The sequence below is a fragment of the Microtus oregoni genome, unplaced genomic scaffold (assembly GCF_018167655.1).
Source record: "Microtus oregoni isolate MIOR12 unplaced genomic scaffold, Mior012 000058F_ref0000040, whole genome shotgun sequence".
Lineage (NCBI taxonomy): Eukaryota > Metazoa > Chordata > Mammalia > Rodentia > Cricetidae > Microtus > Microtus oregoni.
In genome coordinates this window covers 8,942,533-8,966,792 of record NW_024543834.1, presented here as the reverse complement: position 1 = coordinate 8,966,792, position 24,260 = coordinate 8,942,533, and the positions used below count along the sequence as shown (strand labels likewise).

General features: G+C 41.1%; 1 protein-coding gene across 2 annotated transcripts in view; it reads left to right on the top strand.

Moving 5' to 3' along the window:
- The window catches only part of Wdr35 (WD repeat domain 35), a 57,555-nt gene that overhangs the window by 16,706 nt on the left and 16,589 nt on the right, over window positions 1-24,260 (top strand). The window contains exons 10-17 of one of the 2 annotated variants that reach the window (XM_041639386.1): window positions 445-630; window positions 4,847-4,879; window positions 5,257-5,317; window positions 11,522-11,666; window positions 12,599-12,668; window positions 13,520-13,573; window positions 14,936-15,045; window positions 16,028-16,238. In XM_041639386.1, coding sequence (XP_041495320.1) covers window positions 445-630; window positions 4,847-4,879; window positions 5,257-5,317; window positions 11,522-11,666; window positions 12,599-12,668; window positions 13,520-13,573; window positions 14,936-15,045; window positions 16,028-16,238 — 870 coding nt within the window. The remainder of the gene's footprint in view (window positions 1-444; window positions 631-4,846; window positions 4,880-5,256; window positions 5,318-11,521; window positions 11,667-12,598; window positions 12,669-13,519; window positions 13,574-14,935; window positions 15,046-16,027; window positions 16,239-24,260) is intronic. The other variant, XM_041639387.1, reaches the window with a different exon arrangement.

Genomic DNA, 24,260 nt, shown 5'->3' with positions numbered 1-24,260 from the left:
AATAAACAATGTAGAAGGATTTGACTGTAAAAACGTTCTGTAAAATACATGGATGGGGAAAAGACATAGTACCTACTTTCTGAGTTTTGTCTTGGAGACCCAGAATTCAAACTCTTGATAGCAGTTGATCACTTTCTGGGCCCATCCTTAAAGCAGGGATTAACTATTGAAAATTTTTAGCACTGAAGCTTAATATTTGCAAATTTTAAGGAAAGTTAGACAAGCTAAGCTTATTTTTGTAGAACATTTTTAAAAAATGTCTTTTATTATGATTTTTAGATTTTTTTGGTAATAAGAAAGGATCTATTTTTCAGCCCTGATACAGCAACTGTTACATTAATCTAAAGTAAAAATAAAATAATGGGACTTTCTCTCCCAAACTAAATAGTCTATCTTCCTTTTCTTTCCTCCCCACTTCTGTTCCTTCCCTTCCTCCATTCCTAGTGGGGCTATTGTTCAAATACTGTGGTTTATGCATATACCAGACCTGATCGTCCTGAGTACTGTGTTGTCTTTTGGGACACAAAAAACAATGAGAAATACATTAAATATGTGAAGAGTCTCATTTCCATCACCACTTGTGGCGATTTCTGCACTTTGGCTACGAAAGCTGATGAAAATCACCCTCAGGTAGGGACCCCTTGATCTTAAGATACAGATGTGTTCGCAATGGCAGAACTGCTCTCTAGCTACCCACCACCTCAAGTGTGGCACTGGCAAGGACAGAACATTAACTCTCTTGGCCACGTCTGTCTGAACCTGTCTTGGAGAGCTGGATCCATGTTTCTGTGTTCTCTGATTCCTTTTCCTAGCAGCCAGGCATTGGCAGGTCATGCTAACAGTTTCCATACTGGAGCTCTTGCCTCTGAAATATGTCACAAGTGAAAAATGAATATCCAGATGTCTAGTAGAAATACTGATGAAATTACAAAAGAGTTTGGGTAGTTTTTTGACTTTGATAAATCTATTTTTAGTTGGAGATACAGTTTCTTTAAAACTAATATCTTAACATAAAATAAAGAATATGTTATGTGTTTTTGTAAGCATGCCAACAATTTGAGAATTTTCAAAAGCATGTATTTGAAAAGAAGACGATTAGTGTCTTTGACTGGGTTATGATTTAAAAGCTCAGAGATTTTATTAAAGGCAATTATTTGGACAGCTCCGTTTGGCTTTGTTTTCTCCTGACACACACTAGAACAGCAGTACAAATATTTTTCAAATAAGTATACCCATAGGGGTCAGAAAAGATAGGTACTGACAACGAAGTGTGGAGATGGGAGAGTAAGTGGACGAGGGGGTGACTCTGACAGACCTAAGGACGGCATTCTTGGGCTGTGGCTAGAGGCAACTGGTTAGAGAATGCCGAAGAAGCCTAGGACTTGAGGCGCCTTGTTGGGCAAATATAATCTGGGAGGACCAGAGATGATATAAGAAACAAAACTTCCCCAAACCACAAAAAGACATAGGAATAGGCAAGTCTCCTGATCTCCTCTAGGCAGAGCCTACAGGCTGTGTGTGGTCTTGTTGCCATTTACCAGGAGTGAAGTTTGGTTGTCAGGTGGACCAAAGTGAAAGTAAGGGCTGGAGGGAGGGGCCAGTGGGTAAGCGCACTGGACGTTGTTCTGGAGGACCTGGGTTAGATTCTCAGCACCCACAAGGTAGCCAACAGTCTAATTCCAGTTCTAGGGGATCCAGTGCCCCCTTCTGGCTTCCATGGGTACTGCACAGACATACATGCAGACAAAGCATCCATACATGTAAAATAAACAAATAAATATGCATGCAATATATGCATGCATAAAACAACAATTGATGAAAGTAAAGGCCAGGAATTTGAAAGCAAGCAGGGAAGGGGATATGGGAAGGTTTAGAGGGAAGGGAGAAATGATATAATCATCTCAAAAATAATAATAAATACAAACCTAAAAAAACATAACAGTTACAGAAAAAAATCTTTTTACATTTATTTGAGTGTGCTTGTGCTCTTGCCCTCCATCACACTTGTGGAAGTCAGAGGACAAGTTTCAGGAGTCTGTTCTCTCTTTCCACCATGGAGGTTTAAAGAAGTGGACTTAGGTTATCAGTCTGGGCAGCAAGCCCTTCCTCTTGCTGAGCCTTCTTACAAGCTACAAGCCCCAAGTAAATCTTAAAAAGGAATTTCTGTGCTGAATCCTCAGCATGGCTGATGGGGACAGACTCTGCTGAAAGTCAGACAGGTGTTAGCATTGTCCTGCAAGCACTGCCCTCCTCGTCCCACCATGCTCTCCTGCATGGTTCCCAGAGCACAGGCAGCTGAGCTTCCAGCCTTGAGGGTTTCTGTGTAGCTGTAGAGCCTGTCTTGGAACTTGCTCTTGGAACTTGGGCCAGGCTGACCTTGAACTCAGAGGGATCTGCGTGCCTCTGCCTGGGATTAAAGGTGTGCACTACCGCCGGGCTAGATTGAGAATCTCTTAAGACAGACCTGCCTAATCGTCTCACAGAAACATGGTGGAGTAGGTACCACATAGAGTTTTAGCATCCTACTCCTACATATAGAAGATGGGAAGGCAGTACAGACATTGGGGATAATGTCCAAGGTAGTAAGAGATGCTAAATATAGACACAAATAGAGGGAGAAGAATTTGGGGTAAACAGAGACTAGGAGGGGAACAGTTCAGGTCATATTTTGTTTTTTGTTTTTGTTTTGTTTTATTTTGTTTTGAGAGACAGGATCTCTTTATGTAGCCCTGGCTGTCCTGGAACTTGATATGTAGGCCAGGCTGGCCTTGAACTCACAGAGATATTCCTGCTTCTGCTTCCTGAGTGCTGGGATTAAAGGCACATGCCACCATGCCCAGTCATCATTTATTTATTTGTTTGTTTATTTATTCATGTGTGTGTCTGCTTGTCTGTGCAGCACATGAGTGCAGGGGCCCACAGAGTCCAGAAGAGGGTGTCTGAACCCCTGGAACTGGAATTATGGATGGGTATCGGGAACTGAACCCTGGCCCTCTGCAAGAACAATAACTTCTCCTAACCATTTAGCCATCGTTCGGGCCCAGGGAGAACAATTCAAAGGCACTGTTGACTCCTAAGAATGGTCATTGGTATCCTTACACAGTTCAGAGACATCCATCCATAAAACAAGAAAAGGATATGGAAATCACAAAGATGATAATCACATTGAAAAGTTTGCCAAGAAGGCTGAACAATGAAGTGAAGGAAACACACACACACACACACACACACACACACACACACACACAAAGCAAACAGACAAGGAAATGGAAAATAGTGAGGATGTTGTGAAGGTTTAACATTCGAATAATAGTGCTAAAAAGAGCGGACAGGCAAAATGGAGGACGGGGATGAGGGGCTGGCCCAGTGGATGAAACCTTGTGCAAGTGTGAGGGGTGGAGATGGGCTCCCTGACACCGACATAAAAGCTGGGTGCATGGTAGTATACCTGTAGTCCCTTCACAGGGAAAGCTGAGACAGGAAGTCCCTGGGGCAAGTTGGCTGACTACACTTTGAAATCAATCAGCTGGGTTCAGCAAGCAATCCTGCCCTGAAAGTCAGGTGCAGCATGATGGGGAAGTCAACTTCTGCCCTCCACATGCGTGATCACAAACAGGCTCTCCCACGTGTGAGCACACATGCGGAGACTACCCCGACTGGAGCAGAGTTCCTTTGAGGCTTTCAATTAGGAGTAATCCGGTTCAGTGACTGACAGTGTCTCCACATCAAGGAATGCCGCTGTGAGTTTCAGAGCACGTGGGATGAAACCGGCACAACACAGTAGTAGTAGACTTCACAAGGTGAAAGGTTAGCTGGCATTCAGCTAGTTAACAGCAAAGCTTTGGAGAATCGCCCTCAAAATTCTGAGAGAAAATGAGTCCATGAGCAAACTCCCGTGTGAGGTGCAATACCGGTCTTCTTAAATGTGCAAGAGCGACAAAATTTTCCTCTCAAGCTGATCTGTGTTAAGGAGATATTTCCGGGTAAAGGACACTAAAATGAGCTATAGAAACCAAGAAAGAGGAGGAAAACCAGAAGTCCAGCCCCTGTGGTAAAGAGTGTCTCAGCTGACCCAGGGCACACCCAGGGACTCCAGGCAGAGGCCAGGCTCCGAGGGAAGGTCAGGTGGATCAGCCACTACATCGCCTCGTGTCAAATCCATTGAGAGAAGATGTACTCAATCGGGCATAACTGGAGAGTAAAGCTAGTGATTAATACATTGGAAGCTAAGCATAGAGAGAAAAACCAAAACAGTTCCCAAACCTGTTTTTCTTAACAAGGGCAGTAAAGTATTTCAATAGGGAAGTCATGATGTTCTGGAGTAATCAGCTGTCAGAGCTTTTGTGTGGTCGAAATGATGTGATCGTTGAGTTTTGCACTTCAGAAACTCCTACCCCAAATATTCAGTCTCGAATTTGGTTCCAAAATCCTAAAAAGTTATGTTTAAAGCAGAAAGCTGTGGTGTGTGCGTGTGGGGCAGACCTTTGTGTTACCTGAGGCAACAGACAGCCTATCTTAAGTAGTAGAAGGATAAAATTTTAGTCGTTTATCATTTAATGTCTATAAAATTAAACAAGTTTTGAGACATTGATAGAAAAAAACAAACAATGCAGAATTGATATGAAATTATTAAGCTGATTAGAAAACATTTAAGTAGAACAGTATTGTTAGTGCACAATATAGTAGCTAATAGTTAAGATGAAATTACCAACTTAGAACAGTATATGTAAAGTGTGCATCGTATTTTTCCTAATATGATTTATGATGATTGTTTGGATATAAGCCATTATTCCTGAATTAATTGCATTTTTTTAATTTCTCATACTGTTCATATATTGCTTCAAAGGAGGAGAATGAAATGGAGACCTTTGGTGCAACGGTAACAAATCACTCCTGTTCTGTGTGGTTGGATAGATGGGGCTGGTGAGAACGAGTTAGGCCACTGTCGTATCAGAAAGCTTAGCTGTAAATGACGGAGGCAGCTTCTCTCCACGTATGTCTAGAGTGTTCTCTGAAACCGTGGTGCTCTGTTGTAGTGAGAGTCAGCCTGGCTGCTAGTTGGTCTTTTTTTATAGTCAGTGCTGAAGATGGCCTTTCTTTTTGTCTGCTCTTGTTTGTACTGAACCGTTTTATCAAAGACTTGCCAGTTAGTGACGCTTGAAAGGATAAGCATGATTTATTCTTCATTGCTCACAAGCAGGAACTCTGATATTCTTGCAAGGATTCTGATACTTTTTTTCTTCTGTTTGTTCACAGTTTGTGTTAGTTCTTTGCAATTCTATTGGCACACCCTTGGACCCGAAATACATTGATTTGGGTAAGCAAATGTTAGCATTTACTTCCTTCCTGAACAGGTTTCGTTTGTAACACTAATTAAAAACATCCTAAAGGACTGGAGGTGTGACTCATTGTGTCGGAGTGTTTGCTGTCCTAGCAAGAAGACCCGAGTTCAAATCTCCTACCACCCACACAATCTGGGCATGACCACAAGTGCTTGTAACCCCCCAGCATTGGGGACTAAGAAAGGGGGATCCCAGGAACTCGCCGGTCTAACAGCCTAACCGAAACAGTTCTGATTCAGTAAAAGACCCTGTCTCAAAAGATAAGGTGGATAATGATAGAGAAGATAGACACACCACATCCTTCTTTGGCCTCTGCACACCCACACACCAGTGTGTCTTAGATCACACCTTCTTACCCATACTGGTGATATTAATTATACTGATATTCTCTGGTTGCCTTGGGCAGCAGCAGTTGGTGCCTGTTCTCATGGCTGTTCTCAGTGTCTCCCTTCACTGTGGAAGCATGATGGCGGATACAGTACCTGTAAGACTCCTGCGCCTAAAGCCCATAGTAATTCAGTAATCGCCACCATTTGTCGACAAGGGGATACAATTGTAGAGGAATTGGTGTGCAATGCAAATTAGTATGTAATAAACAGGGTTATAGAAAGAATTTTGCTTTTAAAACACTTTTATTATTAATAAACTGCTTGTAAATACTTCTCTGCCATAAAAACACTTCAGCTGCTTATAAAATAAGCTTGATTTTTCCAGAGCTTTCTAATGAAGCTAGGCTATTGATAGAGAAAGTCTTAAAAATTTCCCTGTTACTTATTTCTGAGGACATTTGTTTACTTTAGCTTTACCCTTCCCTCTATCCAATAGATACAAAAAGTAACACTTTGCCTAGTTTCAAGTCTCATCCTAAGAAATTTATTAAAAGCCATTAAAATATTTTTTTTGCAATTTCAACTTCCAAAATAAATATTTCTTTTATAAAATGTACTTTTATGTATTGGAAATGGTGTGACAAGAATAATTCGGTCCAAAAAATATGTTGAAAATCTTTTGAGCTATTTTCTGACCCTGAGAAGCAGCCATTTATTTTCAGGTTAGATATTGGGTCTTAAAAAGCTTATCAGTGGGCTGGAGAGAGAACATGCATATGGAGGCCAGAGGACAACTTTCAGGGGTGATTTTCTCCTCCCACTCTATGGGTTTTGGGGATTGAACTTAGTTTCTTAGGCTCAATACTGAGAGTCCTTACCCACTGCGCCATCTCGCTGAAGCAAAGTATTATGCCTTTAAGATGTGAATTCTGCTAATCTTGAGACTGTATTTTTTTTTCAATATCAAAAGTTTAAGTGTTGACTTTTTGTTGTTATAGGGTTAAACTCAAAGTAATTTTTAATGCCAGGTAGACTGTTTTAAAAACAAAACTAAATGTAAATCCTTCTGCTTCATAAAATGGTGAGTATTAGAGAATTTGACAATTTGTATTTCTGAGGTTCAAACTTTCCATCTTATAGTCTCACTGGATGAGACATTAACCAAGAGTTCGTTCACTGACCCGCAGCAAGTGGCTGCAAAGATTCAACATTTTCTTCTGCTTGTATCCTACACAATTCCCTTTGAAAGTCTCTCCGAAGTTTCCATGCAGGTAGGACACGGAAACACACAATAGCCATGTCACGGGGCAGGCACTCATCTAGAATGCATTGTTTTGGTTTGTTCTTTATTTTCCCTCTTGACAGTTTCTGTAGAAATCAAAGAACCTTGACGTTATGCAAAGTCTGGTTGGCAGGGCTCCTCTGTGCTCAATATGAGGAGTGCAGGTCCCTCTTTGGGTGCTGTCCCATGGAGCTCTCATTATCACCTGTGTGTACTCCTTCCAAGGTACTTCCCACCCTGCCCTGTGCTTGCCACTTTCTTTGTCTGACTTCTTAAAGATTTGTGTCTAGTTAACTCCCATATCCCCAGTCTCTAACAGCACTTGCCTTCACAAGTGTATCTTGAGTGCATGGACAGTGTTCATGTCATGTAAACTAAAAGTGATTATTTAGCAAACCACCAAAAGTATACTGTTTCAGACACTGTAATAGTCCCTGGGGAAATGATTAAAGAAATTATGACTTCTCTTATGGGTTGTATAAATATATAAGGCTTGGTTAGTCAGTTGAGCAACAGTTTACTGCTTCTGTCCTGTGTTCCATGTGCCAGATATTGTATTGATGACTGGGATAAACGAATGTTGGTGTGGAAGGATGGCGTGTAAGAAATACCTATACATGCCAGGCCCTAGTACTCAGGAGGCAGAGGCAGATGGATCTCTGTGAGTTCGAGGCCAGCCTGGTCTATGGAGCAAGTTCCAGGACAGGCAGGGCGACACAGAGAAGCCCTGTCTTAGAGAGAGAGGGGGGGGGAGGGGGAGAAGGGGAAGGAGAAGGAGATGCCTGTATTTCTTCAGCTGGCATTCTAAGAGGAGAGGATAGCATTGCGAGAAGGATAGAGGGACAGAGTGACCAGAGAGGATCAGCCGTGGGGCAGTCATTTTGGCAGGTTTCTAATGATGGCTCCCATGTATTCTGGAGAAAGTTAATTTGATGAAAACATTTCAGTTTACCAGCTCTTTAAAGTGCTAAGACACGAGTAAGTTGCAAAGTGGGAACAATTTTAGATGCAGGAATTTATTCAGCCCTCAGCATTAAAATATTACAAGCAAGTTTTTCTTATATGTGAATTCCTAAATTGTTTTAAATTACTTTACATCCTGGCTTGGTTAATAATGACTGCCTGTTACTGTTAAGGCTCGGTTGATAGAAGCATAATTTCTTAAAATTTTCCTTCAGTAATCTTTCTACGTACTTTGAAATTGTTGCATGTGTATGTGGGTGTTGTATATGCGCCTGTGTATATGCATGCTCATGTTTGTTGGCACACATGTATATATGCATGTTGAGGTTTGATAGCTCTGCTTTTACTTATTGAGGCCAAGCCTCTTGCTAAACTTGGAGTTTGCTAATATTGACTAGTCTAACTAGCATCTGGCTCCATCTCTGCCTCTTGAATTTGGGGATTATGGGTGGCTGGCATGCCTGCCTGTCTTTTGTTACTGTGTGTTCTGGGGACATAAACTCAGTTCCTCATGCTTACATGGCATCTTAGCTTGTTGAGCCTTCTCTCTGGCACTGATATTTTGAATTGTTTTCGTCCTAAGTCGACTTAAAAGGGGGATTGAGTATTTTTAGCTGAATAATGTTCCCCAGCCCTAAGAATTCTATCTCTTAAAAATTGATCTTAGGGCTTGAGAGGTGGCTCAACAGTTAAGAACACCGGATGCTCTTCCAGAGGACTTGGGTTCAGTTTCCGTCACCCACATGGCTGCTCACAACCATTTGTGATACCTGTTCCAGGAGGTCTTATGCCTTCTTTTGGCCTTCAGGGGTACTAGAAACATAATTGGTACATAGACATACAAGAAGGCAAAAAAACATACACATAAAATAAAAATCAGTAAATCTTTATCAAAGTTGGCCTTCATTTTCTTCTTAATGTAATATTTAATTAACTCCTTGAGAATTTCATACAATGTATTTTGATCAGATTTATTCTTCCCTAATGGATAGCTACACCCTAGCTCTCACTTCCTCCCAACTTCATGCCTTCTGTTTTTTGTTCGTTTTGTTTTTTTAATAATCCACTAAGTCTAATTTTGCTGTCCATGTGCTCATTGGTGTGGAGCTATTCACTGTACTGTAGTTGACCTTCCATGTTCTTTAAAATAATTGACTCAAGCAACACAGGCTCCTGAGCCTGTCCCTCCATGCTAGAGTGTTGACTGGCTTGGTCTTGAGCGGGTCTTGTGCAGGCAGCCACAGCTGCTGTGAGTTCACAGGCGCAGTGGTCCTGTCATATCCTCTTCTGGCCTCTGGCTATTGCCATCTTCCTGCCCCCTTCTCTGCTGGTCCCTGAACCTTGGTGCTGGGATGATACCTGTCCCATGTGTAGCTGAGCCCTCCATAGACACATTCTCTGTACTTTGATCAACTGTGGATTTCTGTCCACTGCACAATGACATTTCTCTGATGAAGATGGAGAACTGTTCTAGTTTGTGAGCACGAAGATAAGTGAGTGTCTTATGGGTATGAATTTCAAGGGCAATTTGATACCATGTCCATTTAGCGGGATAATAGCGTCAGGCCTATCGCTAGGCTACAAACTCCCTAACCAGATTTGTAGTACCAGGCATGTGTTTCCTTCTGTGGATCAGGCATTAAATTCAACCAGGCAGCAGCTCGTTGTCCTTTTGACTTTGGTGACACTGTTACATCCAGCATTATCTTGCCATGCCAGTCATTACTGTAGCATGTGGGGTTCACAGGTCTGTGCAGCACTTTCTAGTCCTGTGAAAACTTGCAAGAGTCAGGGGCTTCTTGGTCAGTACCAGTTGACTTCTTCCATGACTTGTGAGCAAACTCTGTGACGCCTTTAGTAATATCAAATTGTGATGGGCCACCTCACCTTTGTTTTTTTTTATATAAATTTAGTTGGGGTTTAATTAATCTTTTAATAAAAATCTATCAGAATTTACATAGATAGCATTGTGTTCCCATGTGAATTTACTGAAAGTACTACTATATTAATTGAAACTATGTTTCAGATATAGTTGCATTTGTTCTGAGTACTTGGTTATATTATAAAAATCCATGTAGAAAATAAACATAAAAAACGATGATAGCTACCATGCCTAATGTGTGGTAAGGTTTATTGAGGGGCATTCTGCTTCAGCGACTAAGAGCACAGATTCAGGAGCAATAGTTTACCTGGGTCTGTGTTCCACTTGCCCGCTTCACACAGGCAACTTATAACTGTATCTGCTAAATGATGATAACAATGTTGGCCTTATACAGTGGCTGTGAGTTATACGCATAGTGTGTTTAGAAAAGTGCCTGACATGTATTTAAAATTACTAAGTGTAAATTGGGCAGTGGCGGAGCATGCCTTTAATCCCAGCTCTCAGGAGGCAGAGGCAGGTGGATCCCTGAGTTCAAGGCCAGCCTGGTCTACAGGGCAAGTTCCAGGACACTAGAAACCCCGTCTTGAGAAACCAAGCCAAAACCAAATAAAAATTATTATTTACTTCAGGTACTGTGTTATCCTTTATTTTCTCTTTTAATCCTTAAAACATCTCTATAGGGCTGATATTGTGTTACCTTCAGTAGACAACAAGAAAACCGAGGTATGGAGAGAGGAAATAATTTATAACATTATAGTTATGAATGTTTGCGATTTGAATCCAAGAAGCCTGACTTGTCTTTTGAACCAATAACATTTTAATTTTGAATTAATTAGGATACTAATAAATTTTTATTTATGAAGTGCCAGGAATAAGCTACACAGAGGATGGGAAAGTATGGTCAGAATAAATTATGTGGGAAAAAGAATAAAAAGCATGAATGTAACTTTTAATTGTAATTAAACTTTGGTTGAGAAAATGCTTTTATTATATGTTTAGAAAAATTTATTTATATTTTTAACCAGTAAAGGTTTGTGAACCTCAAATCAGTGATAGCATAGTAATTACCAGAACTGGAATACTCACAGAGGATTTGCCGTGTTTATTAGAATTTAGTAAAAGGAGTCAGTGAGAGAGTGCACCCCGGTGGAGGCTTAGCTGCCTTTCCCCAGGCCATGGTTTTGTGCCAGGCAATGAAGTCTTTGCGCTCCCTCTAGAGGTCATTAATAATATATCTTTTGTTTTGAATAGAAAAACCGTTATGGCCAGAATTTAAAACAAAAACAAAAAACTGACTCCATTGAAATACTTAGCATATAAAAAATCTAGAATTTAAATTCTCGAGCTGTTAATCCAGTCAGTTAGCACCACACTGCCAGGCCTTTTTTACCTTTGTGATACTGAGGATTGAATCCATGGCTTCTCACATGCTAGGCAAGTGCTCTTCCATCCATGTACAGCAACCGCTCTTAGTCCTAAGTGTTCTCTAAAAGGTTTGGAGGTTTTAGCTCTTGGTCCATTAGATGGCAGATTCATTTTACTTAGTATTTTTGTATGATCCTAATAACTTCAGATTCTTTTCTGATTTGAGAGACTGCGTGTGTATTTGGAGACTGTGGGCTTATTATTTCTAAAATGAGGAGCTAGCCTCAGGGATGCTGAAGTCCTTTGAAGCGCATTCTGTGTAACCATAGACTAATTGTCTTTTGTTTCTTTTGAATAGTACCACTATTTGTTGCCATGACCAAAACCCATGTGATAGCAGCTTCAAAAGAAGCCTTTTATACCTGGCAATATCGTGTGGCAAAAAAGCTCACAGCATTGGAGATTAATCAGATTACACGGTCACGAAAAGAAGGGAGAGAAAGGTATGTATTTTGATTATATATATATATATATATATATATATATATATGTAACACAACCATATCACATTGAAGTCAGACATAGCTAATTATTCATTGCCATTCTTGAGAAATACACATAGTCTAGATTAATAGAAATACTTTTAATTAATCTGAATATCTTTTAGATGGATCTGTTTAAATTTGCTAAAGTCAAAGAAAGTTGGCATGGTGGAAAGAAAACAAAGACACTTATTGGAAAGGGCTAGAAATTGGTGGGGATATATTTGGTCAGGAAATGGCTATGTGAGACCCACTCCACATATTAGTGTTCAACTGAAATCATTCAGTTAAGATCCGAGTGTCTAACTGAAGCTTCATTCCCATAGGTTAGTAGCGTGGATCTTTCTAGGAAGTGATCCTAGCATCTATCACCAGGGCAGATGCAGGTCTTTAGACACGGGTATAGAAAAGGGCTTTAGGTGGCTTCTTTCCCTGGCCCCAGATTCTAGGCAGTCTGAATTGGAGTGGTTTCTGGTAAATGGGAGTGAAGAGCAAGCAAGCAAGCAGGCATGCATGCAGACAGGCAGGCAGGCAGGCAGGCAGGCAGGCAGGCAGGCAGGCAGGAGGCAGGCAAGCAGGCAGGCAGGCAGGCAGGAGGCAGGCAGGTAAGCACTCCAGATGAATAGCCAGGCAAACTATCTCACAGCTCAACACACGTTATTGGGAATGCCTGAGTTGAGTGCTCACAGTGGGGCATGACGTTGCTGACAGATCACGTAGATAACTGGTAAACAGTTGATGAATACTTTCTGCTTTTATGAGATTCAGCTGTATCAAGAACTCTTTAAACAATCAGTTTTTCTATTAAATAATAATGCTCATTGTTCTGAATTGCAAAGATTATGAAATAATGCAATCCTCACTTTCTTCAAAATTCTGATTTTTTAAAACAGAATTTATCATGTTGATGATGTTCCTTCTGGATCTGTGGACGGGGTGTTTGATTACAGCAAAGCCATTCAAGTAGGTGCTTTGATTTTGTCTGTGAGTAGTAGTGTCTGTAGGTAAGGAAACACTGCCATTTTATTAGACAGCCGAACAAGAGCTTGTTTCTAGTGATAGGACATCAGTTTAACAGTTCCCTAAACACTGCCACACCTGCTTTTTACACAGTTGCCGAGGATTAAATGCAGGTCCTACTGCTTATGTAGTAGGCACTTCACCTACTGAGCCCTCTTCGCAGTTCCAAACTCTTAATGTTTCAACTAAGTTTATGGCTTCTCTTGGGCCACACATGTGACTTGTGGGCCACAGAACAGACATGTCTGTTAGTTGTGCTGACTGTAGAGTTTGTAAACTGTTACATAGTTTTTTCACTAGAAAGGAAGTTTCTCCAAGGTCTTTCATTTCTTATCTGTTCCCCAGCCTAGAGGACTGTCCCTGGCAGGTCTCCAGGTAGATGAGTTCTGTGTGATTGGTTTCTCAGTGATTACGTATAAGTATGGTGTAACCTATGTGGACGGGCTTTTCTCGCTGAGCACAATGCCTCTTAGATATATCTATCCAGGTGGTTGAAGGGCTCTCCTGTTTTACTCTTCTAGTGGCATATGCTGGCCCCTCTGATCTCAGTTTGTCTTTAAGAGCTAAGTTTAGGCTTTTGCCTATCTAGTCTAAATCAGATTTTGAAATAATCCCTTGGGGCTCAGGATTGAAGTATCTTTAGTATTTCCTTCAAAGGTTGACACATAATAGGTATTGTAACTAAAATTGTTACGTTAACAAATGTTTTATTATATATTTTTAGTAATTGCATACTAGTTTGGACCTCCTTTGTCATTAAATAAATATTACATAAAATGATTGATTAATTTTAGGGTACAAGGGATCCAATTTGTGCCATTACTGCATCTGATAAGACATTAATTGTGGTAAGCTGAAAGAAACTTATTTTATGGATAATAACTGTTGAAATTGTACACCCAGGGTAAAGCAGGACTTTTGGATTTAGGTTATCATCTTGTGGGTGTCCGAAGTTTTCCCATGTCTGGTAGGAGAAATGAGAAAATTCTCAGGCTGGAAGTGTGCCTCGGTGTATGGGGGGGGGGGGAGAAGCGGGGAGGCTAGGGGGTCGGGGGGAGTTGGGGTGGCTTGTCTCTTAAAAGGACAGAGCAAACCATTACAGCGTGGGCACATCTTATTAATCATTTGCAAAAATGTGAACTATTTATAAAACCAGTAGGGTGTTGGCCCTGAGCTGAAAGCCCCACAAGAGTTAGTAGGTGCAGAGACTGTCTGGAAAACGCTGGACTTAGGATCTTCCCCGCGTGTAGCTTGGTTTCTATCCTGGCTCTGGTCGCGCCACTTTCCTGAAACTTAGAATGAGTTGCACTTTCCGGCCAGCGAAGTGGAAGAGTCCCTGGCAATATTTTGCTAATGTTTTTTTTTCCTTGAGCTTAGACATTTGAAAACATCAACTTCAGAAGTGACTGTGTGGTCCAGCAGCAGAGGCTTAACTGTTTCCAGTTCAGTTCTCCAGCGGTCAGCTCATTTTGTGGGAAAGCGCTCCCGAGACCCTCCTGTCGTATGACTCTCCCACCTTTCTCTTAGGCCCCACTTGAGCCTCATGCTGAGGAAGCCTTGCTCTCTCGCTAAAAGGCAGGAGGTGAAGATGAACTATGAGAGCATCTTCCCTTGCCCATCACCCCATGCAGCTCAGGCGCAGAAGAGCTTGAAAGTCAGCCGCAGCACCCTCCCCTCTGCTGCATTTGCTGCCCATCTGCACACCATCATGTTTGTCCAGAAAATGCATTTCCGGTGTCAGTTTTTAAATATCCCCTTGTTAAAAGCTAGTGCTGTAGGATAAAGACTGTAGGGTGGAGGCCAGGCTTCCAGTAACAGCCATTTCTCATCTTGACCTCTCATTTCATGTATGTAGAATGTAATTACTTTGGTAACCTTTAGTCCACGCTAAATATTAACCTAGACAAGTAGAAGCAACCTTAGATTTTTTTTTTCTTGTCAGATAAGAATTTGTGTATTACCGAAGACCTAGGGACTTGACTTCTTTCTTGAATATTCTATGAGGAAAAATTAGACCACCAAGAGTTGCTATTAAAAGACTTAAACTAGGTGATAAACATGTACTTAATAACATGCTTCAGCAGCAGAATTAGGAACTTGCTAGGACAGTGTCACTTTGGTTTTAAAAACATGGACATATAGAGACCTATATTTACAGCTTGATGCTCTTATGGTAAATATGCTGTAGTAACCTAAGACCATTTCTTTAGGGGCGTGAATCTGGCATCATCCAGAGGTACAGCTTTCCTAATGTTGCTCTGATTCAAAAATATTCTCTGGATTGCCGAGCCTGCCAGTTATCCTTGAACTGCAACTCTAGGTAAGCCCAAGGCTTCTCCTGGGTGTGTCCTAAGGCTTCTCCTCTGGGGGGAGGGGGTTGTACCCTGAGGCTCCTCCTCCTTTGGGGTGTGGCCTGAGGCTCCTCCTGGGGGTATGTCCTAAGGCTCCTCCTCTGGGGTGTGTGTGCCCTAAGGCTCCTCCTCCTGGGGGTGTGTGCCCTGAGGCTCCTCCTCTGGGGGTGTGTGCCCTGAGACTCCTCCTCTGAGGGGGTGTTCCTGAGGCTCCTCCTCTTGGGTGTGGCCTGAGGCTCCTTCTCTTTGGTGTGCCCTGAGGCTCCTCCTCTGGGATATGGCCTGAGGCTTCTCTTCTTAGGTGTGGCCCGAAGCTCCTCCTCTGGGGTGTGGCCTGAGACACCTCGGGAGTATATGGTTAGGTAATAAATTTGTTGACAGATATGTTTATTATGAACTTGTTCAGGATAGTTTTACCTTATTGTATTTTGTTTAAATGGAAATCCTGGTACTTTTTTTTAACTCTTGAAGCTTGATTAACTGTTTTATGTTTTGATATTAGCTGGTTTTGGATATGTTTTCCTTACAAGGTAGCAAAGTGAAGAGTAGGTTCTTTATTTATTTATTTATTTATTATGTACACAGTGTTCAGCTTCCATGTATGCCTGCATGCCAGAAGAGGGCACCAGATCTCATTACAGATGGTTGTGAGCCATCATGTGGTTGCTGGGAATTGAACTCAGGACCTCTGGAAGAGCAGTCAGTGCTCTTAACCTCTAAGCCATCTCTTCAGCCCGTAGTTTCTATTTTCTGTTAAATTTGTTTAAAAAGTTTTAAAGGCGAGAAACCTTGTCTCAAAAAAAAAAAAAAATCCAAAAAAGTTTTAGAGTCAGTTCCACCACATTCCAGGTTTCTGTTAAAGGGGTCTTGAAGAACAGTGGTAGGCAATTCGACTTTGTGACCACTGATAGTATTTTGCAATTTTCCCTTCTTCAATTGCATGACTTCTAGTCGTCTTGCTATCATCGACATCACGGGAGTCTTGACTTTCTTTGACTTGGATACTCGGGTGACAGACAGTACAGGGCAGCAAGTAGTTGGCGAACTGTTAAAATTGGAGCGCAAAGATGTCTGGGATATGAAGTGGGCCAAGGATAATCCTGATTTGTTTGCAATGATGGAGAAGACAAGGATGTATGTCTTCAGAAACTTGGATCCTGAGGTACAAACAAGAAATGAATGTTAACTTCATAATGAGCCAAATTTAAAACCTGGATGTTCTTCTGTGGTTTCTTTGAAAAATTTATTGACATTACTGCATACATTTGTGAAAATAAATTTAAAAATTTCTGTAGGGCTTAAAAATATTTGTTTCATAGCAGGAATGATGCCTTTGAAATACCTTCGCTTTCTCTGAAAGGCACGCCCCAGCTGCTTATTCTCTTAAAATATGGACTCATAGCTGGGCATGGAGGCATATGCCTGTAATCCTGGGACCTGAGAGGCGGAGGGAAGAGAACCATAATTTTTGAGGCCAACTTGGGTTATCTAGGAAGTTCCAGGCCAACTTGGACCATGTAGTGAGATCCTACCTGAAACCAAAACTAAGCTCACCGACATGGAATCATGGCCACTCAGTAGTCTTGTTTTTTCTCTTTCTTATCAAAGTTCAAACAGGAATAAAGAAAATCACCAGGTTTATTTGACAAAATTTCTTGAAGCATTCTAAATATGTATGTTTGGGATTGCCTCATCTTTTTATTCTCTTGTGTTTATGTAACTAGTTTATGCTTACCTCATGTTTCTTTTTTGCCTTTATTATTTTTTAATTCTATTTTATTTAATTAACATTTTCTCACTTATTTTACATACCCAACCACAGTTTCCCATCCTTCCTTTCTTCCGTTCCCCACTCCCCATCCCGTCCCATCTACCCCACTCCCCATCCAACCGTCCAGTCCTCCTCTGTCTCCTTTCAGAAAGGGGTAGGCCCCCTATGGACTTGAATGAAGCAGAGCATATCAAATTGAGGGATGATTGAGCTCTTTCCCCTGCAGCAAGGCTGGGTGAGGTAATCCAGCACAGGGAACAGGTTCTCAAAAGTCAACTAAGCCATGGGGACAGGTTCTGATCTCACTGCCAGAAACATTAGAAATAGACCAAGCTACACAATGGTCACTCACATGCATGGGCCTAAGTTGGTCCCATGCAGGCTCCCTAACTGTTGGTCAAGAGTCCATGAGTTCAGGTCACAGCTGTCTCTATGGGTTCCCTGTCAAGACCTTGACCTCCCTAATTGTACAGTTCCTGCTCCCTTTCTTCAGGAGGACTCTGGAGTTTGGCCCGGTGCTTGGCTGAGGATCTCTGCATCTATTCCCATCAGTTATTGTTGTCCAGGTTCCCTGATGACAATTAGTCACCAATCTGATTACAGGAGCAGGCCAGTTCAGGCACCCTCCCCACCATTGCTAGGAGTCTGAGTTGGTCATCCTTGTGGATTCCAGGAATTTCCCTGGCACCAGGTTTCTCCCTAACCCCCAAATGGTCCCTCTATCAAGGCTTCTTTTTCCTTACTCTTCTCCTCTGTCCTGCCCCCCAGCCCACCTCCTATATTCAGTTTGCCCAACCCTCTCCCTCAAGTTCCCACCCCCTAAGTCCCCCCACTCCACCCCCAGTTTACCCCAGAAATCTCTTTTTTCCCCCTCCCAGGGAAATCCATGCATCCCCGTTTGAAGTCTCTTTGTTATCCAACCTCTCTGGGTCTGTGGATTATAGGTTGATTATCCTGTATTTTACTCCTAATATCCACTTATGAGTGAGTACATACCATGATGGTCTTTCTGGGTCTGGATAACCTCACTCAGAATGATTTTTCCTAGTTCCATCCATTTGCCTGTAAATTCCATGAGGTCACTGTTTTTTACAGCTGAGTAATATTCCATTGTGTAAATGTACCACATTTTCCTTATCTGTTCTTTGGTTTAGGGGCATCTAGGCTGTTTCCAGGCTCTGGCTATTGTGAATAATGCTACAATGAACATAGTTGATCTAGTGTCTTTGTGGTATGATTGAGCATCCTTTGGATTTATGCCCAAGAGTGATATAACTGGGTCTTGTGGTAGATTGATTCACACTTTTCTGAGAAACTGCCATACTGATATCCAAAGCGGCTGTACAAGTTTGCACTCCCACCAGTAATGGAGGAGTGTTCTCCTTACTCTGCATCCTCTCCAGTATAAGCTGTCATCAGTGTTTTTGATCTTAGCCATTCTGACAGGTGTAAGATGGCATCTTAGAGTCGTTTTGATTTGCATTTTCCTGATGACTAAATATGTTGAACAATTCTGTAAGTGTATCTCAGCCATTTGAAAGTCTTATGTTGAGAATTATCTGTTTAAATCTGTAACCCATTTTTAATTGGATTATTTAGTATTTTGATGTATAGTTTCTTGAGTTCTTTATATATTTTGGGGGTCAGCCCTGTGTCAGATATGGGGTTGGTGAAGATCTGGTCCCATTCTGTAGGTTGCCATTTTGTCTTTTTGACAGTGTCCTTTGCCTTACAGAAGCTTTTCAGTTTTAGGAGGTCCCATTTATTATTTATTGGTCTTAGTATCTGTGCTACTGGTGTTATGTTCAGAGAGTATTGTCAAGGCTACTTCCCACTTTCTCTTCTCTTATGACAGCACCATTTGTTGAAGATGCCTTCTTTTTTCATTGTATAATTTTGGTTTCTCTGTCAAAAATCAGGTGTTCATAGGTCTGTGGATTTAGGTGAGGGTCATTGATCCATGTGTCTGTTTTTATTGCCAATACCAAACTGTTTTTATTACTATAGCTCTATAGTAGAACTTGAAGTCAGGATGGTGATACCTCTGGAAGTTCCTTTATTGTACAGGATTACTTTAGCTATCCTGTTTTTTTTTTCCTTATGAAGTTGAGTATTGTTTTTTCGAGTTCTGTGAAGAATTGTGTTGAGATTTTGATAGGGATTACATTGAATCTGTAAATTGCTTTGGTAAGATTGCCATTTTTACTATATTAATTCTACCTATCCATGAGCATGGGAGATCTTTCCATTTTCTGATATCTTCTTCAATTTCTTTCTTCAAAGACTTAAAACTCTTGTCATACAGATCTCTCACCTGTTTGGTTAGAATTACCCCAAGCTATTTTGTATTATTTGTGGCTATTATAAAAGGGCATCATTTCTCTGATTTCTTTCTCAGCCCACTTATCATTTGTATATAGGAGGGCTAGTGATTTTCTTGAGTTAATCTTGTAAACTGCCACATTACTGAAGGTGTTTATCAGCTCTGGCAGTTCTCTGGTAGAGTTTTTGAGGTCGCTTATGTATACAATCATATCATCTGCCAATAGTGAAAGTTTTTCTTTCTTTCCAATTTGTATCCTCTTGATTTCCCTTTGTTGTCTATTACTCCAGCTAGAACTTCAAGTACTATATTGGATAGCTATGGAGAGAGTGGACAGCCCTGTCTCATTTCTGATTTCAGTGGGATTGCTTACCTCATGTTTCTTATTTTCTCTCCAGGCTACTCAGTGATCCACACACTTTCTGTACGCGACTGCCCTCACACACATCCCAGCCACTTTCTCCTGCTCTGCATTTCCTGGTCTTTTCTAGTTATAGCTCACTTCTGAGGTGTTATTGAAACAGAGTTAGTTTTTTTTGTATGAAAACTTATAATAAAACATTTTCAATATAGACTTTAGATATGAAGTTAAGAGAGCAAGAGATGTAGTCAGAAAGAAAGACATCCCAGAGAGCGTGGGTTTAGGTTTCTCTATGAGAGAATCTCTCCAGCTGACTTCTATTTTCTGGATTCTTTTGTCCCTCAAGCCACTCTGGATCAACTCTTACCCATGCACTTAGGCCATGAAAAATAATGTGATCTGTGGCTTAATCAAAAAGACAAAACTTAAAAACAATTTTTGGAGTACTAATGATTTTCAATATGGAATTTTCTGTTGTACTTCACTAGAGTAAACAGTAAGAGATGAGTCAGTATATGTCTTCATCAGTTTCTGTTTGTTTGTTCTTGAGAAGAACTGCTAAAGGTTTTCTGTAGCCGTCCATTTAGTGCTGGGCTGTTGCCCCTTGAAGATACCATGCTGTTTGTGCATTTTCCCCTCTGAGCTCTTCTGTGACTGTCTGGGCCACAAAGTGATATGATAGGTGCTCTTAAAGGCCCTGTTAAAACATTAAGGAGCCATGTGGTCTTTGCAATTCTTAGACCCTGAGAAATGGCTCAAAGAAAAGACATCCCGGACAACTGCCTTTGCATGGCTTCTTGTGAGGACCCAAGGGATGTTTGGCTCTTGCCACAAAGTCAGTATGAGAATTTGATAGGTGTACACAGGAGAACCTTGAGGATGAGAGGCTAGTTTCTGAATGCCAGAGTCCTTTTTGTATTCTTGGCTCCCTTCCTTGTAAGCCTGGAGTCATATGCCCAGAGATGGACGTTCATTATGTTTTCACAGTGTGAGCAGAGTGTGGGTAACCAAGTGAAATCTTTGTCTGGAGAAATGATAAGTAGTTCTAACAGACTAGCCTTTATTTACACACACACACACACACACACACACACACACACACACACACACTGTTTTCTTTATTTGAATTTGTTTTCTGGCTTGGTATAACCCCAATTTCTACTACGTTTAGAACTAGACAAATTTTTAAAAGTAACCTCAGCACTGTCGAGACTTGTTTCTACACTGTGCTGTTCTCCCTCACCTTGCATTCCTGAGGACAGAGGCCTCTGCTTCTCCTGTGCTCAGCACTGTTGAGAATTGTTTCTACACTGTGCTGTTCTCTCACCTTGCATTGCTGAGGAGAGAGGCCTCTGCTTCTTCTGTGCTCAGGTGTCGCTGCTCTACAGGCCCTTTCTCCAGCTGCTGTGAGAAGAGACCTGGGCACAGAGCTACAGGATAATAAGTTCCTTCAGGACACGGCCTTCTGCGCTAGCACTCCGGAGGCAAGCTATGGTCTGATAGTGTCTGGACCTATTTTCTTTTCCATAGGAGGACAGATAGGTGAGAGATCAATGTTTCCATGTTGTGAGGGAGGGAGTAGTTAGCCCTGATATTCCATAGTTGCTTGTTGCTTGTGTTATCAGTGATCCTGGAGCTGGCAGATTCTTTTAAAAGAATCCCTTAAGCCTCTTGACTAATTTGTGAGATGAGTGTAAAATTTGATAATATAATCTCTCAATCTAGTTAAATAAGTGTATTCAAGCCTCAGTGTGTTACAGTGTGCTAAGACTGAGTAGTTAAGTAAGGACACGTCAGGAAGCCTGTTGTATTACATACGCTGTGTAGTCTCTGACTGTGCTGAGTGAGGTCCCCAGGGTTTCTTGGTACAGTAATGCATACCTGTACCTGGCTTTTACCGCCCATGTGAGTGTACCCTACTTTGTCCCTCGTTAGTGTGATGCACCGTGTTCGCTTGTGGTGTGGGTGAATTGCTAGTGTATTTTGGAAAATAAAGTTGGTTGATGTAATTTGGCCTAGTTAGCTTTATCTGTCCCCTTGATGCAGCCTAGAGTCACCGGAGATGAGAGTTTCAATTGAGGTCCTCTCTAGATCACATTGCCCTGAGACTCTATCTGTGTGGGGATTATCTTGTTAATTGATGTAGGAGGGCCCAGCCTACTCTGGTTGACACTATTCCCTGGATAGCTTGTCCAGGGCTGTAGAAGTCTGTGCCTGTAGGAGAGCCAGCAAGCAGCATTCCTTTGTGGTCTCTGCTTCAAGCTCCCTTGAGTCCTGTCCTGACTTCCCTCAGGGGTGGACTGTGACCTGGAAGTGTTAGCTTCCTTCCCTAAGTTACTTTTGGTCATGGTGTTTAATACAGCAATAGAAAGGGAACCAGAGCATAATACCAGCAGACGCAGAGTTTTGGGAAAACGAGTCACCCCTAGAGTTTTGGGAAAACGAGTCACCCCTAGAGTTTTGTGCATCACTCATGTGCCAACACTTATAGACTATGGTGAAAACTCTTCACTTCACCTTTCCCATTCTCCCTTTCTCTGTGTTTTCATCATTTAAAGAACTTTTATTTAAACAATAATCTTATAACCCCAATTATGTTTTTCTGCATAGTTATCAGTTCTGTCTCACTAAGCAGAACTGACATTTTAAGGTATCCTGTTGTGAAGAATCACAAAATTAAAGGAATGGTTTACATTTTTATACTTTATTTTTCCAGGGTGGTAGTATATTGTTTTAATCCATAGATTATCTTTGTTGAGTTCACCTTTTAACTACTTGCTTTGGTGTAGTATCTAATTAAAATTATTTCTAGTGATAAACAGGTTTATACAAGTATATTGGGTTTATATGATAGTATCAAAATAATCAAAACATAAAAAGACCCAATGAGAAATGTCATTGCATATTCTTTTTTTTCCAAATTAAATTTTGATTCTGAGTGTGCACAGATGTGGATGTGGTGGTGTTTCCAGGGACAGAATCATATTGTGTCACACAAGCCTGCCTCTTAACCTATAACTTTTTTTTTTTTTTTGGATTTTCGAGACAGGGTTTCTGTTGAAGGAGCTGCGGGCCTCTTCCCACAACCCAGCTCCCTGCTGCCTGGCTAGCTAACAACACACAAATTGTATTCATTTAAACACTGCCTGGCCCATTTCTATTAATGTGTGTAGTACCGAGGTGCGCTTACTGGGAAGATTCTAGCCTACGTCCATCCTGGGTCAGAGCTTTCTTGCATCTGCCCAGGAGAGAGGAGCATGGCGTCTGAGCTCACTTCCTCTTTCTCCTAGCATTCTGTTCTGTTTACTCTGCCTACCTAATTTTCTTCTATCAGGGCCAAGGCTGTTTCTTTATTTAACCAATGACCTTCCTCCTTCAGGTTTCTCCGTAGCTTTTTGGTTCCTGTCCTGGAACTAGCTCTTGTAGACCAGGCTGGCCTCGAACTCACAGAGATCTGCCTGCCTCTGCCTCCCAAGTGCTGGGATTAAAGGCGTGCGCCACCACCACCCGGTTCTGCCTCTTAACCTTCCTACTTCCACATCCCGTGTGCTGGGATTACAGGTGTGACTGTGTGCCTGGCTCTGTTTATGTGAGCTTGTTACTCATGAAAATATATTATCTGCCCTATGTAATAAATCACCTTTTTAAAGGTAACCAAACCTTTCTCACATTATTTGATTTAACTAACAACTCGTGATTTTTCAAAGAAAAGATATTTGAAACCCCATTTGATACATCTACTGTGCATATAAGAGCCTCAATCTAGGCAGACTGAACCCAAACTGTGAATTTTTACCTTTAATTTTCTTCATTTGGCATCTTTCTTTTATCATTATTATGTAATTGTATAATTGTATTACATATATTACAAAAATGTAATTTTGTTGATTTTATTACTAGCAGCTATTATCTATTTCTTCTATAGTATTCTTGGAGGTTTTAAGTAGATTAGCAGTTTATCTATTTTGTCTTATGTAATATTATATCTATTGTTTTCTGCTAAGAATGTAGGACAACTGCTTTACCTTACAATATGTAGGGCCTATACTTTTTTCCTTACAACTACTATCTATAGGATAAGAGACATTCATGTAACATCCATATATTTACATGTTGACAAATAAAATCTTATATAAGAAGTATATCAGATGCAAAGAGGGCAGGCTTCAGTTTGCTGTGGGATTTGTATGTTAAGATGCACTTAATTAGATCCAAATACAGTGTTGTTGGAGGAGGTTGCTTGTTTGTTTCCTGGCTACCCAGACTCCTGAAATAATCACACAAAACTGTATTAATTGCACTACTGTTAGGCAAATAGCTTAAGCATATTTATGTCTAATTCTTATATCTTAAATGATCTCATTTCTATTAATCTGTGAATTGCCATGTGGCTGTGGCTTCCTGCAAGGTTTTGGTGTGACTGTCTCCTGCAGGTGGCTACATGGCTTCTCCTCTGACTCTGCCTACTCTCTCCCAGCATTCAGTTTAGTTTTCCTGCCTAGCTCTATTCTGCTCTATCACAGGCCAAAGCAGCTTCTTTATTCATTAACCAATAAAAGCAACACATATACAGAAGGACTTCCCACACCATTTCCCCTTTTCTGTTCTGAATGAAAAGGAAGGTCTTAATTTTAACATAGTAAAGTTATATATAACAAAATAGGTATCAAGCAAGAATTACTACTTTATCTTTCATTATAACTAAGACAAACTATAATTATAATTATCT